Source organism: Tetrahymena thermophila, assembly GCF_000189635.1.
Source record: "Tetrahymena thermophila SB210 genomic scaffold scf_8254650, whole genome shotgun sequence".
Taxonomy (NCBI): domain Eukaryota; phylum Ciliophora; class Oligohymenophorea; order Hymenostomatida; family Tetrahymenidae; genus Tetrahymena; species Tetrahymena thermophila.
Window position 1 is genome coordinate 1177030 of NW_002476418.1, and position 18854 is coordinate 1195883.

Below are 18854 nucleotides of genomic sequence, written 5' to 3' on the forward strand. Positions count from 1 at the left end.
AGTATAATTTATAAACACATGTAATACAAAAGTTATTTATTTGTATGAGTCGATAATCAAGATATAAATTATAATGTTTTGATTAATTTCATATCTTCCTAAACCTAAACTTTTGTATTTTACATACATTTAAAACAAAGCTGTAAACCAAAAATCTTCGAAATTCTTATTCATAAATGGTGTTTATTTTTATAAAATTTCATTCTTTCTTTTAATATTTTAGTTGATTTTCAATATAATCCAAATTTAAGGCTGATGGGACATCTTTAGGATCTATTTAGAGAGCCTTCATATAGTATTATTTTGCTTCTTCTAACTAATTCATTTCCTAATAAATAAGACCCAAATTAAAATTAGTTATTAAATGGTTTGGATCGATTTTTAAAGCTTACAATAAATATCTTTTTGCATCGCTTAGCATTTTCATATCTAAATTAATAATTCCTAAATTAAAAAGACCAAAAAAATTATCAGGATAGTATTTCAAGGTATTTAGGTAGTTTTCTTTTGCTTCATTTAGCATATTCATCTCATGATAAAGGTATGCTAATTCAAAATATATATAAGTCATTGAGGGATCAATTTCCAAAGCCTTCAAGAAGTTAGATACAGCATTATTCAGTTAACCCTATTTTGTTTAAACTTTACCTAAACTAATGTATGCTGGGGCTAGTTAAGGATCTATTTTCAAAGCATCTAAGAAACTGGATACTGCATCATTCAGCTAATCTTATTCTTCATAAACTTTACCTAAATTAACATAAGTTATGGCTAGTTAAGGATCTATTTCCAAAGCTTTCAATATCTAATTTTTTGCTTCCTTTAGCTTTTTGATCTATAAATAAAAAAGCCCTAAGTAATTATGAGCCTAAGTATTTAAAGTGTTAATTTTCAAAGCTTCTAAATAACATTATTTTGTATCTTCAAATAATTCCATTTTTAGGTTTAAAATACCCAATTTTAGATAAGTTTGGTCATCTTTAGGATTTATTTTTATAGCCTCTTGATAACATTTTTTAGCTTGATTTAGGTTATTCATTTATTCATTAATATCTGCTAAAAATAAATATGATTCTGCATGTTAAGGATTGAATTTTAAGTAATTTTGAATATTCTATTTTGCTTCTTCTAGCATACCTTGTTAATAATAAATTTGTGATAACTAAAAATAAGGATGTGAATATTTAGGCTCGATTTCCAAACTCCTTAATAATTACTTCTTTGCTTCTTCAAGCTTTCCTTAGCTTATATAAACTTACGCTAAGTTAAAGTAAGCACCATAATTTTAAGGAGCAATTTTTTGACACTCAATTAAACATTGAATTGACTCATTATACTACTTTTAGATTTGATAACATAATCCCAAGCTACTTAATGTATCGATATCTTAAGGATTATTTTTCAAAGAATTTTTTAAAAGTTCAATTTATTGAAGCAGCTAATTATCAGTCTAAGGTTTATTAGAAAAAAAAAATTTTGAGTTTTTTTAAAATCTTAAACTTTCAGATTTAGGAATTGAATTATTTTTTAAAATGCTAATTAAAGCTCTCATTTATTTTTTCTTATTTTTTTTGATTTAATTTTTTATAATAATAATAAAATATGAAAACAAATAATCTAATTATTAGATTTAAATGATTTAAAAAAAATTTAATAATTATTTGATAATTCGAAAATTTTTTGAAAATATATTTAGAATTAGTTAGTTTATTTGATCTTAAAACAAACTAAATAATAAGTCAAAAAAAAATTTATAAACAAACAATGAATAATTTAGATAAATTATTTAAAATGCTTAAAAAAAGCTCTTACCCATTAATTTTTTTCTAAGTATTTATTTTATTTGATAGTTTTAATCAATCTATCCTAAATTTTAAGCTAGAATTTAAATTACCTAAAGTATTAGATTGAAGCAGTTAAGGAGATATTTAGTCATTATCTGATTATTAATATTCGTCTATTAGATAGAAGTTTCTAAAATACCTTATTTATAGTTTCTTTATTAGATCTCAAAGCTAAAATACAAATAAACCAAAACAACTTTTGAAAATCAACTAAATAAACAAATAGTAAATAAATAAATAAGTTAGTCATTTTAGGTTTTATCTATTTTTTAATTTTTCTTAATATTCTATTTTTTATTTTACTTTTAAGCTATCGTGAACCTCCTTCAAAAATATTTCAAAAAACAGTAAAGAATCCTAATAATAAGTATCACTTTTTGATTTTTATTTAGTGCTTACAATTGCACTCACGCATTAATTTTTTCCTATGTATTTATTTTATTGATCCTATTAATGCATCATAAATACCAAATAAGAATTCTAGAATATTAAATTGAAATGGATATTTTGCCATTATCCGATCATTAATTTTGAAATTATTATACATTTATAACATTAGTTATTTCTAAAATGTTGTATTGAAATTCTATTCATCAGTTTTCATTTTTAAAAATAAAAGTTAAAGTGTTGAAGTAGATAGATAAATGTAAAATAATAATAATAATAATAAAATGATTTCTCAAATAATAACATAGATAAAATGATGCTAATAAAAATAATAAAATAAGTTCTAAAAAATGAAAAAACAAAACAAAAGTAAAAAAATAATTATTCAAGCTAGTTTTTCATAAATAGAAATTTAAAATGAAATGGTCTGTTTCATAATTAATTAGAATAAATCATATTTTCTTATTAGATCATTCTTTCTTTTTGTTCAATCACCTAAAATACATCTGCAATATCGTTGTAATCTAATAGTCTCTAAATTGACTCAATCAAGTAGTCTGGATATAATTGAAGTACATCCTCTTGCTGCTAATTATTTGAGTCTTTGTACTTGTTTAGAACTTAAATCATTTCTTGTCTTGTTTATTCTATCTGAGCATGAGATTAGCGTTCATTATTTAAGTTTTTAAAATTAAAAGTAGCAACCATATAGAAGATAAATCCAAGAGCATAGCAATCGTTTTACTTTAATAGTGTGAAATCTTTTTTTATTTCAAAAATATTTTCTTGATAATTCTAATTTTTTTGTTACAAATCTTAGATTATTTCTAATTATTTCTTAACTAAAGGACTCAAGTATTGTAATTTGATTTGTAAATGCTTAGAAACAATTTAGCTGAACTCATTTCTCTGCACCAACCCACCACCTAGATCTGAAATTTTATACTTCTAATCTTTAGTTTTAATTATATTATCTAAAGAAATATCCATGTGAACTATTTTAGCATCATGCAGTTAGTAGAGACCTCTACATATTGAAAACATCATATCGTGCAACTCCTGTGGTTTAAATGGTATTTTTTTAATGTATAGTTCCTACTATAAATTTGTTTCTCCTAGCTCCATAACAAAGTAGCTTAAGTTGTATTCCTTTTAAAGGCCAACATGATTTTCAATCGTTATATTATTAATTAAAATACCATATCTAAGTTTGATTATGCTATCTGTTTTATGGAAACTAAGACGTTTAGTAATATTGAACTCTTTTGTAGCAGCATAAACACTTTCTTTTGTAGGCAAATTCTATGCTTTAATTGCCAACTCTTAATTTTTTTAACCATCCTGATTATCCTTAAAGTCAATTACTTTATACACTTATGCAAAACCTCCTGCCCCTAAGTCTACAATCTTTTTGAATCTTTATTGAAGCTCACGAAGACTAATATGAAAATCATAATATCTTATACAATCATCAAATGTTTAGAATTTTATAAGAGGTATCTCATTGTTGATATTTTCTTTAATGTACTAGATAAATTTGTATGACGCATAGAGATAATTATCATCTACATTTTAATTTAATTGTTAGTTTTTTACTGAATTTTTTGAGAAGGCGTAGAAGACAAATAGAGGATTTATATTTATATCTTTATCATCTGAAATAAATATATCAGATTTAAGAACATCTAAAAAGTCATCAGGTACCATTATGCTATAGCTCCTGAGCAATTTAAGCGCTATTGTGAACTTTCTAATAAGGATCAGCTCAACTTAGATAGCATGTGAAGGAATTAAGTCAAGCTATTCGTTATAGAGAGTGAATTTAAATTCATCTGGCTTTTAATTTTTTTATTTAGAAGAAGAATCATTATTATCAGTAATTTATGTAATTTTAAGAGACGCTTCTTATTTATTATATTAGAATTTCATTTTTGATTCTGCGTATTAGTTTTCTTAGACAGCAAAAATTATCCTAGTTATCTGTTTCTCATAAAAAAAATTCTTTACCTCGATTAGATTTTCAATTTTTGAGAAAATGTAGTGATTTTCATTAAATATTCCACTTGAAATCTCTCTGTTCTTAATCGAATTGACAAATTTCCAAGCATTATCAATTTGAGCACTATCTAACAATAAAATACTGTAAATCATAGAGTTATCATGAGCCATTTTGTGTATACTACTTCCAAGTGGTAAGCATAAAGAGCTACCTTAAAGAATATCGAAGCCAAAAACCTGTTCTCTTTTATTTGAAATTAAGAATATTATTTTGATTGAAGGCAAATAGAAATTAAGGAACTTTTTTTCATCTCCTTAATTCATTTCTTTAAACAAAGAAATAGAAAACTTTTTTTTCTTTTCTTAAACCAATCTTGCTTCTTTTTTGTTATCTAAATAAGTAAAAAATGTGGCTAAACTAAGAGCTAAAAAAATTGTATTTCCAATAATAATAAGATTAGTAAAAGAAAGTAAACTCTTTTCATTCAACATAATCCTTGGATTAAATTGCAATTTCAGTATTTCAGTACCATTTACTAAATAAAGCATTGAGTAGCGATTCAATTCTTCTTATTTAAACTTTACTGGAAGACCTTTATAGTAGGTAAAACCTTCATAGAAATAGTAACCCTTAATAGGCTAAAAATCTCCTTCCTAAGTAAGCAAAGTAGGGGGTGTTTTTTTTTCTAAATCAATTGAGTAAAATCTGTAGTCTCTTAATTCCGATTCATCTTCAGAAAATACTGCTTAGGTGAGTAAATATTCAATTCGACTATCAATTTCAAGGACAATTACTCCTAACCAATCCTTATTACTTAATTTAAACTCTCCTAAATCATAAAAATATAAATCTTTATTTGTCTCATTCCTTCCAAATTTGCAATGAGTAGTAATATAATGAAAATTCCAAAATTCTTTGCTCTTGATTATTGAATAGGTACTGTTATGTTTTAGTATCAAGTATTCTTCACTAAGAGGTTAATATTCATGTCCTATATCAGGAACACATAGATCACCAATATCCCTTTTCAAAATAGGGCTGTGAAGGCCTAAACCAGATCCAGAAGGAGTTGAAATAGTTTTAAATATGTCATCAGTTATAATAAAAGTACTAGTTTGAATAGTAGAATAAGTATCATCTAATTAAGGAAATAAAGTAGCTAAGCCACCCTAATTAGGTTTAACATTCCATTATTAGGTGTAGAATTTATTAAAGTTGTACGAATATTAAAAAAAGAACAAATCTGGCACATATATTGATCCATCAGGTCTTATATAGATATTGAAAGGGAAGTCATAGTTAGGAATAGGACCAAGACCGTAATACATAAAATCTATGGGTGTATTATTATAAAGCATTTCTATTTAAGTAGAGTAACGAGCTGTAAAATTAGTATTATTTGAATACCTAATTGGAAATCCTGAATTAAACATTTTCATTGAAGTAATGTTAAATTAGTATTCAGTTATAATAGCTTAAGGTAATTCTTAAGGAGGAATTTTAAAAATCTACCCTTGTGGGTTTTAAACTACATTTCCAATAAGAGTGTAGTTTTTCTATAAAGAAATCAATGTTATCTAATTTTAAACTAGAGTGGATTCATAGCACAGTACAAAGTTTTCCTTTTCCTAAAAATTTGTTACTATTATAGGTTCTTCCTTATTCTTTTAGATATACATAATGTGGTTTTTTCTATCATAAGAAAGATATATATCAACCCATTCTTTCTTTTCATTGCGGTGTCTAATAATGCAGAACGGAGGATACTTTAGGGATATTGTATCTCTATTAAACTAATTTATCACTTTTCTTAGATCTTATGCATTGCTCACTAAAACAAGAAGCAAGATATTTATTATTCCAAATAGACTTTTGAATGAACTTAACAGCATTTCCTAGTATTTAAATATGCTCTCTTTTCTTAATTTTTGTTTAATTTTTTTGTTTTCTCCTATTAATTAATTAATAATTAATGAATGATTAATTATAAGTAACATTCATACTTTTTTATCCGAGAATTTAGCAAAAATAATCAAAACGTCAAGGTTGTTCATCAAATATTGATTTTTAATAAATTTTTTTGTAATAGATACTTCAACTATTGATTAGGATAAGAGATTATTTTAATTCAAATCAAATTTAGATTTATTTATTACAAGATATCAAAAACCATAAAAAATTAGTCATAAATAAAATTTTCCCCAATGCTAATTAATTACCCATTATAAAATCAAATATATCTTAGGATTCATTAATTTGCAATTATAATATTAATAATAATGATACTCAACAAATAATATCATAAAATCACAATTCTATGATTAGAAATAAATTAATAAATTCAGATCAAATAAAATAAATTGAATAAAGATGAGGAAGATTAAGTTTGTGGAAAACTAGCTAATTAATTTGTAATCACAAATGCAATTTTTAGGAATTTAGAAGAAAAACAAATATTTATATGAATTACTTAATTAATACTTATTTATCCTCAAAAAAACTATTCTTAGTTTTTGATTTTTGAATATTTATCAAAGCCTATTTATCTTCTATCTATCTATCCTATCCTATCCTATCCACTCATCTATTTAACTATCTATTTAATTTTAAAGATATTTATTGTAAATATTCATCTTTTTTCAGTTTTTTGGGGTAAAAATGTTTAAAATAATTCATTACACTGAATCTTAAAAAATTGTAATTTAAAAATTTATTAAATCTGAAAAAGAAAATATTTATAATGCTTATTTTCAAATGTGAATATTTAATCCAACATTGATATTAATTAATAATAAATACTCTTCTTCAATTAAATCTTTAATAGATCAAAATTATACCAATTAATTAATACTTGAAAAACTATAACAATAGTTATAGAATGAATAAGATTAATTAATAATTTTAGCTTTTGTATAAAAATTTATATATAATATAAAAATGTGAAAAAAGTTTAAGTTTTTTTTCATTTTTTTGGAATAATAAACAATTAAAATAATACATTTTTGGTAATAAATTCAAAGTATCTAAAAGAAGGAAGCACTAACTTTCTTTATATTTATGATAGGATTATTTTAAAAGTACAAAAATAATTTACTATTCAACTATTATTAATATGTTATCTGCTGACAAACAGATAATAAATTTTTATTTACTGATTCATTCACATCATTAAAAAAAATTATTTCTCAATTTAAGCTATTTCATTTACCAAAAATATTTTTTCCCTTTTTACATTTTATTGAAAGATTATTAAAGATTTTTTAAATAATTTTATATTTAGATAAATCTTAATATTTGTTAAGCAAATTATTATTCACTATAAAGCATATATAAATATTTATTATAATATAATATACATTTTAATAGTCTACTTATATGAAGTAATTATTTTAGCTTATTTAGTGATTTAATGCTTAAATGAGAAAAGCTTTTTTATTTTTAAACTCCAAAGAATGAATGTATTGAATTAAATTTTTTATAAACTCATCTTTTTTTATTGTAAACAGATTTTTATAGGATATTTGAATTTTGTATCGATTCTACCATGAATTTTATTTTGGAGGCACATAGCTATTTGTAGTAATATTCTTCTTCCTCTTCTTTAGTTTTTATTTAGAAATTTACTTTCTATTTCTTATTTTCAAACTAAGAATTGTTAGAAATTTTATGGTCTTAGAGTGAAGAATTTAAATTTGAATAGGTTTGCTTTTAATAATCTAGAGTTGATTACTGCTGGGTCTACTGCTTATCTGGTAAATTTTACTGCTGATGTTGCTATTGCGATTGTTATTGATATTATTATATTTACTAATTTTGTTATTGCTATGACTGCTATTATTACTGTTGTTGGTTTTAATTCTAAAAGCTAGATTGCTCTTCATTATTAAGATCAAATGATTGCAATCTTTACTTAGTATTTTATTCTTAGTTATTTTAGCTGAGCTAATTTACATTCTAATTATTATTATGCTGTTAATCATTTTATGTTTAATTACTTTTTAGAGAAATATTAGGACTTAAGGGACCTTTTTAAGGAGGGGTATTAGGTGCAGATGATTTCTTATTTGCAGAAAATGACTGAATTAATTAATTTGTTCCAGAATATCGTCCGTTGTCATGGTAAAAAGGAAAACTGCTTTTATCGAAACCATTTTACATCTCTTCAACATTTTGTTACATTGGACTGATAATTTGAGATGTTATCATTGTATTGTTTAAAGAATACTTGTTCTAGCCTTATTTAACTTTGTTTTTGTTTTCTTTTTCAGCAATTTATCGTTTACTTTCCTCTTCCTCCCTTCTAATTGCTTATTTTTTTTCTTCTAACACTTAAGATATTAATTCTTATATTTCTTTTTTTGCATTTTATGCTTCCTACATAATTTCTTTATACTTAGATTGATAAGTCTCATACTTAGTTTTATAAAGGATTACTTCTTTGTTTAATCTTATCTCATTTTCTTTGAGTTTACTTATCTCTTCATCTCTTGTTTTTTTAACAAAGTTGAAGGTAAGGTCTTCCTTCTTTTCGTTTTTTAAATCCAAATAAATCACCTTTTTATGGTTGAGCTCTTCCAAAACTCTTTATATTTCAATGATCTTTTTATCCTTTTCTTTTATGATGCCCTTTAAACCCAATTTATCATGGAAGAGATCAATAATTTTTTTATATTACTCACCTTGTTTTTTATATTATGATCTTAACTCTTTTTTTAATGATTCCACATTCCATCTTTCAGTGTCCACTCGTTTGATGCTTACAGACAAATTAGCCTACTCCTCTTTAAATTTATCAATTTATTTTTTTATTGTTTCTTCGTCTGATGCCTCCCTTTCATTTTCTAGAGTCTCTTTATATGTATCTCCATTTTTCTCTACGAACAATCTGTTCAAATATTCCTCTAATAATTTCTTGTCTTCCTCTTTTTTAGATCTCTTATCTTCTTAGTTCTTTTCTTTAGTTATAATTAAATCCATAAAATTCTATGCAGAAGGGTAGTCATAATATGTCTGAGGATCGTCGCAAAATTCTAAAAAAACCTTATTTAGCATTTCTTACTCGCTTTCTTAGTTATTTTATTTTTAGCCTGAAGAAATATCTAAACTATTATTTTCATATCCCTTTTGATCTTTTTTGTTGCTATCTAAATTATGATAGAAATATATAAATAAATAAGCAAATAAGGCTATTATATTAATATGAGAAAGTCTTTTTTACTTTTTTAATCATAATATCTATCAGGAAACTCACTATTGAAATCTTAATCATTAAATTAGGAGTTTTTTTATGGCATTTAGTTTTTTTTAGGAGATTAATCTGTTTCTAATCCAGGAGGAGCATCATCATCATATCCTAAGCGATTAGCATCGTTATCAAATTCTAAGCGAGGAGGACCATCATCTTCTTCTTCTTAGAAAGGAGGACCCTCTAGTTCATATCGATTAAAGTAATTTTCTTAATTTTAAAATTATTTTTGCCTTAGCTTCTCTTACAACCTATACTCAATAAACGATTCCCTACTATTTAAATGTGAATGTTTATAAATAGTAAAACTTATAAAATTTATTATAAAAATAATACTATTTTTATGTAGTACCTTATTATCTATTTTTCCCTATTTTTATCTGCCGTCAACATGATTCTTTCTCTAACTAAACAAGCTTAATGTAAAAGTAAATTTTAAATTTTTGATATTTTAATTAATTAGACCGTTGATTTAGTTAATTAAGATCTAAATAATTAACACATTACTGATAAAATTTATATATATAATTTATTTATCAAAATTTATTCAATCATATTATTCAAAAATTATTTTAATCTTTGATAAAATCTATAAATAAAATCATCTTTAAATGTAAAAATAAAAAAACCTTTATTTTGAAAAAAAGGCGAAATATCTTTCTAGATATTTTGCTGTAAGTAAGTAAGTAAGTAACCCATAAGTAAATCAAATTTAAAAAACAAAAAATTTTTTTATTCATTAAATTTAAAACAAAATTATTTTAATCTTCTAATAAAATTCTTTTAATAATAGCCCCATTAAAAGTAAAAAAATAAAAAATATTCATCTATCTTGATATAAAAGATGTAATTTTATTCAAATGTGATATTAATGAAGGTAGACTAAGAAGAATACTAACCCATAAATAAATAAGCAAATATAATAAAATATAAATTTAACTATTAAATTATCAAAAATTTAATTTAATCTTCTGATAAAGTTCTTTTAAAAATTTCTTCTAAATATAAAAATAAAAACATCTTTAATTGATATATTAAAAGTCAAATATCTTTAGAGTTGAGATTTTTTGTAGGTAACCCATAAATAAGTGTAAATAAATAAGAATTCTAAAATATGAATTGAACTATTAAGTTATTAAAAATTTAAATTAACCTTCTTATAAAATTCTTTTAAAAAAAGTTCTTTAAAATATAAAAATGTTTATTTTGGTATAAAAGTGGAATTTTGTTTTTGAATTGAGATATTTGTGTAGGAAGGAATACTATAAATAAATAAATACACTAAAATATTTACACATTTATAAACAAACAAATAATTTTAACTATTACATTTATAATAAAATCAAACAAAAATTTTCAGTAATCATCATATTCATCTTCGTCTTCTTAATTTGCGAATTCTAGATCAGAATTTATATCATAATCTTCTAAGCCCATTTTTGCACGTTCTCTTGTCCTTTATTTGAAATTAATTGATTTTATCCACAAAATCATAAAAAATAAAAGATATTTATAATTATATGAATAAATTACTCTCTTTTCTTTTCTTCTTCTCTTAATTTTTTAGCTTTATCTGCTTCCTCCTTTCTTACTCTTTCTAATGCTAATTACTCTTTTCTATTTTATTAATATTAATTTAATTAATACAATCCAAAATATTTATTTAACTTTATTACAATTTATCTTTTATGCTGTAAGGCCAAAATCTTTATTTTTTAGGTTAAGGGGCAAATAATGTCTTTTTAGATGCAATTAATTTAGATGAGAGCTAATCGAAATATTTCTTAGATTTCTTTATTAAATCATTATCATCTTTTGAAGTTGAGAGGTCTTTTTCCTGTTAATATAAGCCATCAAGTTAATATTATTTCTGATTGCAATTTATGAATTACTTTTTTTAGAAGATAAACTGAAATAAGTTCTTCAACTTCATAAAGAAGCATTTCAGTCTCATATATTAAGGCCTATCTAGTAACTTTAAGCTTTTCGTATTTTTCGTTATTAGATTGGGCAAGCTACTAAGCTAATAATTATTATTTGTTTTATTCTTACTATTTAACTGCCTTCTTTTTCTTGTCTTTTAATTCCTTTCTTTCTCTTTCTTTATCTTCCTTTTCTTTCTCTTTTTACATCTAATCAACATACTAAACAGTGCTTGTTGGGTCAAAAGTTTTTTCAAATATTTACATTAAAAGTTTCTTTTCCTAATCATTCTGAACTAACTCACAATCCTATTAAAATAAATAAAATTTATATATCCTAATCCTCAAACTAATTAAATTTTATCTTACTTGTAAGTACTTAAGTATGTCCTTGAACTTGATTGTCTTATCAATCATACCATATTTAGGATTCTTATTGTCCTAAGCTAGACTATTATAAATATTTTTATATATATCTTGATATGTCTCTAATAAAACTTTTTTCTTTTGGGCTCCTGTCTAAATTTAAAAAAATTAAAATTAATTCTTAAAAAAAGAATCTACTATTAATATTTACTTCAGTATCTTCTAAGTTATTGAAGCTCTTGCTTGGCAGCTTTTTATTTTCAAATATAGGAGCTATTTTGGTCTGGATAAATTTCTCTAATGATCTATGCACATTTTGTATATCTCCGTATTTTAAGTAGCTCATTCTTACAATCAATTCAACAAAGTGTCTATATAAAATAGCTCTCTTGCTATCATGTATGTCTACTAAGTACAAATAAAGTTGGTTTTCATCTTAAGTACTCTTTTCTTCTTACTCTCCCAATCTAAATTAGTAATATAATTTTAATTTTAAACATCTTTTTTGTAATTTATTTAGTTATACTTTGAATAATCTAATTTATCCTCAGTAGAAGTCTTGCTTATAATTAAGTCTAAGAGTACTATGTCTCTTAACTCTTCTTAAGTTAGAGGTCTGCCTAGCTTTTTAGCTATTTCAATTTACTTTTGAATTTACTATTCTTAAGAGTTAATTGTGTATCTATTTTTAACTCCTTAATAAAATAATCTATTTATTGATGCAAGAGTAACAGTTTAATCTGTGACTTTAGCTTCTTTCATCATTTTCCAAAAGGCCAACATGTCCATAGAGAAAGCATCTTCGCCTTTATTTATTTATTTATTTATTTATTTAAATAAAATAGTATTTTCAATTTTAAAATGTATGTTTAATTTACCAATTGTATTTTCATGATGGTTTGAGTAAATTTTATACCAATTTCTCAAATCACTGTTATGTCTCAACAACATAGTTTGGATATTTTAATGAATTGACAACACTCCCTCTTCGATGCCTTAAGTCATATCGAAGAAATCAACTAAGTAAATGTATGGATTCATTTCTATTTCTTTCTTTTTCACCATTTGCTAACTTGAGTTTACTTCCTTTGGATCGTTTATTTTTGTTTGTGTCTTTTATTTGATTGCAGCAGGCTATTTTGTTTTGTCATCTTTTCCTGTTTTTCCCTTTGAAGGAGAATCCTATTCCATATAAATTAAAATGAAATTAAATCAATATTTATACATTTATCAATTTTCATACTATTCCTCCAAGGTTTTATTTATCTTTTTCATGCTATGATTGTTATTCTTTCAGATCTGTTTTTAAATTGTTTTCTTGCTTTATTAAACGATCAGCTTTATATTGGCCTTAAATAAGGTTTCCATTGTCTTCTGTAAAGATTGCATATCCTTCTTTTAAATTGTTGCGCCACTCACCTTCATATTTTGAGCCATTGGCATAATAGAAAACACCATAGCCATGACGCTATCCATCTACCCACTAACCTTCGTATCTATTTCTCATTAACTTCCCCTCTCCTTTTGACTCGAGCCATATATGAACACCAAATCCATTTTATAAGTTATTTTTCCACTATCCATAATACTTTTCTTTAGAATTCAACCATATCATTGTTCCTTAGCTATAATTAATAAACAATTTATTTTTTAACTTTTTAGCTTTTAATTCTAAAATAATTAATACCCATCTTTTTTGTCATATTTCCACTCTCCTTCATAATAATTTCCTGAAGGATAAGTCATTCTTCCATGACCATGTTTACATCCATTTACAAACTATCCTTCAAAAATAGCACTAATTTTCCATACAAAAGTTTATTTAATTTTTAATTGTCGCATTTACATTTATTAATAATCTATGTTAATTTACCCTGATTTAAACTTAATAGTTCCACTACCATTTCTTAGCCCTTCTACCCAAGATCCAGTATACTCTGCTTCTCCTTCAGGCGAAACAAATGTACCTTATCCATGACGTAATCCATTTAAAACCTAACCTGTGTAAGTAGAAGTATCTGGCCATTAGTAAGTGCCAACTCCTTTAATTGTATTATATTCAAATTAACCTTCATAAATAACTCCATTAGCCCATCTAAATTTTCCTTTTCCTAAAAAAACAAAATGTGTTTATTTTTAAAAAAACTAAATAAATGTCTTCTAAATAGTTATATTAAATTGATTAAGCTAAAAAGGTTTAAATAAATTAAATCAAATCCTATTACCATGCAGCATACCGTTATCTAACTCCCCTTCATATGTATTTCCATTTTTGAATTTTATTTTACCTTAGCCATGAAGAGCTTTTCCATAAACCTAATTTTAAAAACGCAAATTAATGTATCTATCAATCAATCAATATCTATATTAGTCATTTAGAATTTATTGCCAAATTTATTAAAACAATAACATTTGAAATATTTTTTAACCTGTCCAGGTTTATCCAAAATGGTGAGCTCTGCATCATACTCTGAATAAATAATTTTTGTTAGCTCGATTGGTAAAATTAAATTTTGCGGGTGCTCTTCTATGCTAAAATCCATGATCTAATTAATTTATGAATATGTTTTTGAATTTAACTAACTATTGACTATTAATTATTTAATTAGCTGCTAATATAAAATCTAACTTGAAATATTATTTTCTAATTATAATACAAATCTTTGTTTATATATATTAACTACTCTATTTATTTTTTATATAAATTAGCCAAAACATTCTTCTTTCATTAAAAAAAAAACACTGTTGATTTTCAAAATCTTTAAAGAATAACAAACAAAGACCATTAAAGTTACAAATTTTTATCTTTAGAATTTAAGTTAATAACTAATTCCTTTTTAAAACTATTTTTAATTTTATATCTTTAACCAATTTAAAAATTATTTAATTGGATAACAGTAATTTAATATTATTTATAAAGTATTATATTATGAAAAAGTATCTTTATAATTTTTTAATCAAATAAAGATTAAAATATTTATTAAAAATTAAAATAAAACTATTTAATAAAATAAATTCTTCATAATTAATAAAAATAAAATAAATATAATGATTTAAGCTTTAAGAGATTATTAAATAAACTAAATAATTATATTTAATATTTATATATTGCATAAATTCAAATAAAACTCTATAAATAATTACAACTGATATCTTTAAATTATTAAATAAGATTATTTTTTAGTAATAATTAGATAAAATAAAATTAATTAATTTATGAGCATTTACAGGTAATTTAGAAAAAAAAATACATAAATTTAATTTTAACTATTAGATTACTTTGATTCTCTAAAATAAAAAATTATTTTGTGTTATAAAATTTAAATGATTTTTGAAAAAACAATTGGATATTTATTTATTTATCTGTGTGATTTATGTAGTTCTAAGAAAAAAAGAAAGTTAATTGATTTTAATTTTTAATGAATAGTATTAATTAAGGGATCTGATAAGAATCTTCTGAATCTAAAAAAAGAAATTAGATAGAAATTTCTTCGATTTAATTATTGGATAGAATTAAAATAAATTTAGAATCTCTTTAAGATAAATATAATACAAAGATACAATAAAAAAATCAATTTTTTAAATAACAATAGCAAACAAGTTATTTTATAGAATATTTATTTATAAATGAATATCAACACTGTAGTTAAACTCGCAAGATTGACAGGTCACTCTTTGCGTACTTTCCAAAGTTAGAAGAAGGGATACTAAAGATTACTCGCTACTTCTCTTAACAACATTTCTAGATTTAGCTTTTGCGCTACAAAGATTAATGTAGAATAATTGAAAAAGCAAGATGTCGAATAAATGGCATTCAAAACTGAAACTAAGAAACTTTTAGATATTGTTGCAAAATCTCTTTACACTGACAAGGAAGTATTTTTGAGAGAACTTCTTTCTAATGCTTCTGATGCCATTGAAAAGCAAAGATTCTTAAATTCTCAAAGTAATTTATTTATTATTTTATTTGATTGATGCAAAGATTAAATCAAAAATGAACTGATTTCATTTCAAAATTTTTGAAAAAATTCTATTTAGACTTTTCAATAAAACAATATCACTAAATAAATTAATAGAGGACAATAATGACGATGATGATTTCAAAATTTAGGTTGAATGCAACACTAACAAGCGTTAAATTATCATTTCTGATAATGGTGTTGGTTTCACCAGAGATTAATTAATTAATGATTTGGGTACAATTGCTCGTTCTGGATCCTAATAATTCGTTAAGGAAGTAGGTAAAGGTTCAGCTGATAACATTATTGGTTAATTTGGTGTCGGTTTTTATTCATCTTTCATTGTTGGTGATTCTGTTTAGGTAATTTCTCAATCAATTTACCATTTTAATTTTCTCAAACACAAATAGACCTTATAAAAAAGCAAAAAAAGTTATTGATTAAATGTAAAATATCTAAAAAATGCAAATAAATCAATAAAGCAATATTTCTTTTTAAAGAGAAGTAAGTAAGTAAATAAGGTCTAAGTTGTAGTTTAAAAATGAATAGTTATAATTTATAATAAAAGCGTATTTTTATATGGTTAAATTAACAATTTTATTTTATTTAGGTCATTTCTAAGAGTGAAAAAGAAAGCTAAGCTCACATGTGGTAAAGTGATGGTAATGGTGAATTCGAAATTTCAACTGTTGGAGATTGTGGATTTAAAAGAGGTACTCGTATCATCATCCACTTGAGACCTGAATGCTAAGAATTCTCCAAAGCTGAAGATGTCAAGAAGATTATTCAAAAGTACTCTAATTTCATTAACTTCCCTATTTCTGTAAACGGTGAAAGATTCAATTTAGTTTAAGCTATCTGGACTCGCAGCAAGTTCAGCGTCACTGAAGAAGAATATGTTAAATTCTGGGAATACATTTCTAATTAAAAGATGAAATATTTTGCCAAATTGCACTATGAAGTCGATGTTCCTTTGAATATCAAGTCCCTTCTTTACATCCCTGCCGCTCACGCTGAAAAAATGGGCTTTTCTTAGGAATAAATGGCTGTTTCTCTTTATTGCAAGAAAGTTCTCATCAAGGCTAACTGCCAAGAACTCTTACCCAACTGGCTTAGATTCGTTAAGGGTGTTGTAGATTGTGAAGATCTTCCCCTCAACATTTCTCGTGAAAATTACTAAGATTCCTCTTTAATCTAAAAGCTTAAGCAAGTCGTTACCAAGAGAGTTTTGAAATTCCTTGATGAAGAAGCTAATAAAAATCCTGCTGAATACAACAAATGGTTTTAAGATTTCTAATTCTTTATTAAAGAAGGTAATTAATTTAATTAATTAATTTAAAAATCAATGTTTCTATTTAATTTATTTCAAAATAATTTAACCAGGTCTTGCTATGGACGTCGATTACCAAGAATAGCTTTTCAAGCTTTGCAGATTCAATGTTGATTACTCTAAGGATTTAGTCAGCCTTGAAGATTACGTTTCTAAAATGAAACCAGGTCAATAGAAGATTTACTACGCTCTTCTTCCTAATAGAGAATCAGCTGACAGTTCTCCCTTTATTGAGCCTTTCAAGGGAACTGGCATTCCTATTATTTACACTTTCATCAATATTGATGAAATGATTTACCAAACTGTTGGTTCATACAAAGGTTTCTAATTTGTTAATGTCGAAGGTGATTTCAATGAAATCTCTCAAGATATTAAAAAATTCAAAAAAGATACTAAAACTGAAACTAAATCTGACACCCAATCAAAGATGGACTCTGATGAAATTACTCCCTTCTGTTTGTGGGTAAAGAACGAATTATAGCCTATTGTTACTAAGGTTGTAGTTTCCGAACGTCTTACAAACTCTCCTGCTATTGTTTAATCTCAAATGTCATCTGCTATGCGTCAAATGGTTATGATGATGGAATAAAACAATGTAAAAAAAATTTATTTACTTATTTGATCTTTCTTATTAAAAAATGCAATTTAAAAATTAGGTTGGCGACATCAGTAAAAATTTAACTATGGAAATTAACCCCAACCACGAACTTATTTATAAAATTAACGAAGTCAGAAAATAAGATTAACAAACTGCATCATTAATCTTAAGACAGCTTTGTGATAACTGTATGGTTACTGCTGGTATTCCTACTGATCCTAAGAGATTCAATGATAGAATTTAAAATATGATGTCTAAGATTCTCGATAATATAATTACTAGTAAAGATAGTAATGCCTTTGCTTCTAGATCCTAAGCTGACTCTAAAGTAGAAGAAGGTACTGTTTATTTAGATGAAAACGGAAACCCTAAAATTAAATGAAGTTATTAAAAAAATATATATTGAGCAATGTTTATATCTTTTGTTACATATTATCAATGTATCACTTTTACATAATATTCAAAAAGTTTATAGAGCTTATTTACTTCAGATTTCTGTTCAGTATGTGAATTTTTTTCTTTTATAGAGTCTCTGAGACCTAATATAAAAGATACTTTAACTTATTTTTAAGTATAAAAGCAAAAATAAATAAAAACGAACAAGCAAATATAATGCAGGGTTTTTCTCTTAAAAAATAAATAAATCTAATTAAGATCATATTTCCCTAAAATCATTTGATAAAAAATTAAAAAGTCTTAGATTTAAATGCATAGCCCCTTATTTCTTAATATTTTATTAATTTTCTGTAATTCCTTTTTTAGTATTATTAAGCAATATTAAAAAGTTACTTTGTGGTTGTCGAGCACTTTCCCTCTAAAAAAGTAGTAAGTTTTGAATTTAGTTAACTTATCTAAACTATAAATTTTCCTCTAATAAATTAAAAATATATTCTTTTAATTAATTACTTATTTTTAATATAAAAATGAAATCATCTTTATAAAAGTGTCATTTAAAATTAATTTAAAAAATTTTATTTGTTTTATTGAGAGTGTTACATTTTTTTATTATGAGAATTTTAATAAATACTAATGTTAAAACAATCCTTAATATGCTTTTTGGCATTTTTTATTTACAAAATACTAAAATATGTGGTAAAGTAAGCAAATATTATTAATAATGCTTAAATTTAATTTGAAGTGATACTTAAATTTTATATATTAGTTACCCATATTATTTGAATTTTAGACTTTTTCTTTAAAAAGA

At 24.1% G+C, this 18854-nt stretch overlaps 5 protein-coding genes across 5 annotated transcripts; 1 reads left to right on the forward strand and 4 right to left on the reverse strand. All coding sequences in view use genetic code 6, as the record gives it.

Annotated features, from left to right (window-relative positions):
* Positions 1-321: 321 nt before the first annotated feature.
* Positions 322-1816, reverse strand: TTHERM_00079990 (tetratricopeptide repeat protein; the record flags this gene model as incomplete). The annotated part of the gene is made up of 2 exons (XM_001015839.2): positions 322-328; positions 393-1816. 2 exons carry the CDS (start codon positions 1814-1816, stop codon positions 322-324), a joined length of 1431 nt encoding a protein of 476 aa, XP_001015839.2.
* Positions 1817-2663: 847 nt separating this feature from the next.
* On the reverse strand, positions 2664-6284 carry TTHERM_00080000 (kinase domain protein; the record flags this gene model as incomplete). Its single annotated transcript, XM_001015840.2, has 2 exons — positions 2664-6125; positions 6234-6284. 2 exons carry the CDS (start codon positions 6282-6284, stop codon positions 2664-2666), a joined length of 3513 nt encoding a protein of 1170 aa, XP_001015840.2.
* A 1429-nt stretch (positions 6285-7713) lies between these two features.
* TTHERM_00080010 (hypothetical protein) lies at positions 7714-9967 on the reverse strand (the record flags this gene model as incomplete). The annotated part of the gene is made up of 3 exons (XM_001015841.2): positions 9828-9967; positions 9449-9750; positions 7714-9374 (listed from the first exon to the last, which is right to left on the reverse strand). Exons 1-3 carry the CDS (start codon positions 9866-9868, stop codon positions 7714-7716), a joined length of 2004 nt encoding a protein of 667 aa, XP_001015841.2. The 5' UTR covers positions 9869-9967.
* A 458-nt stretch (positions 9968-10425) lies between these two features.
* TTHERM_00080020 (radial spoke head-like protein) lies at positions 10426-14306 on the reverse strand (the record flags this gene model as incomplete). The annotated part of the gene is made up of 12 exons (XM_001015842.3): positions 10426-10931; positions 11009-11312; positions 11368-11706; positions 11767-11916; positions 11975-12230; positions 12290-12569; positions 12642-12945; positions 13007-13388; positions 13451-13561; positions 13637-13874; positions 13989-14079; positions 14193-14306. 12 exons carry the CDS (start codon positions 14304-14306, stop codon positions 10426-10428), a joined length of 3075 nt encoding a protein of 1024 aa, XP_001015842.3.
* A 1084-nt stretch (positions 14307-15390) lies between these two features.
* TTHERM_00080030 (heat shock protein HSP90) lies at positions 15391-18032 on the forward strand (the record flags this gene model as incomplete). Its single annotated transcript, XM_001015843.1, has 5 exons — positions 15391-15709; positions 15840-16084; positions 16333-17035; positions 17106-17647; positions 17709-18032. 5 exons carry the CDS (start codon positions 15391-15393, stop codon positions 18030-18032), a joined length of 2133 nt encoding a protein of 710 aa, XP_001015843.1.
* Positions 18033-18854: the final 822 nt, after the last annotated feature.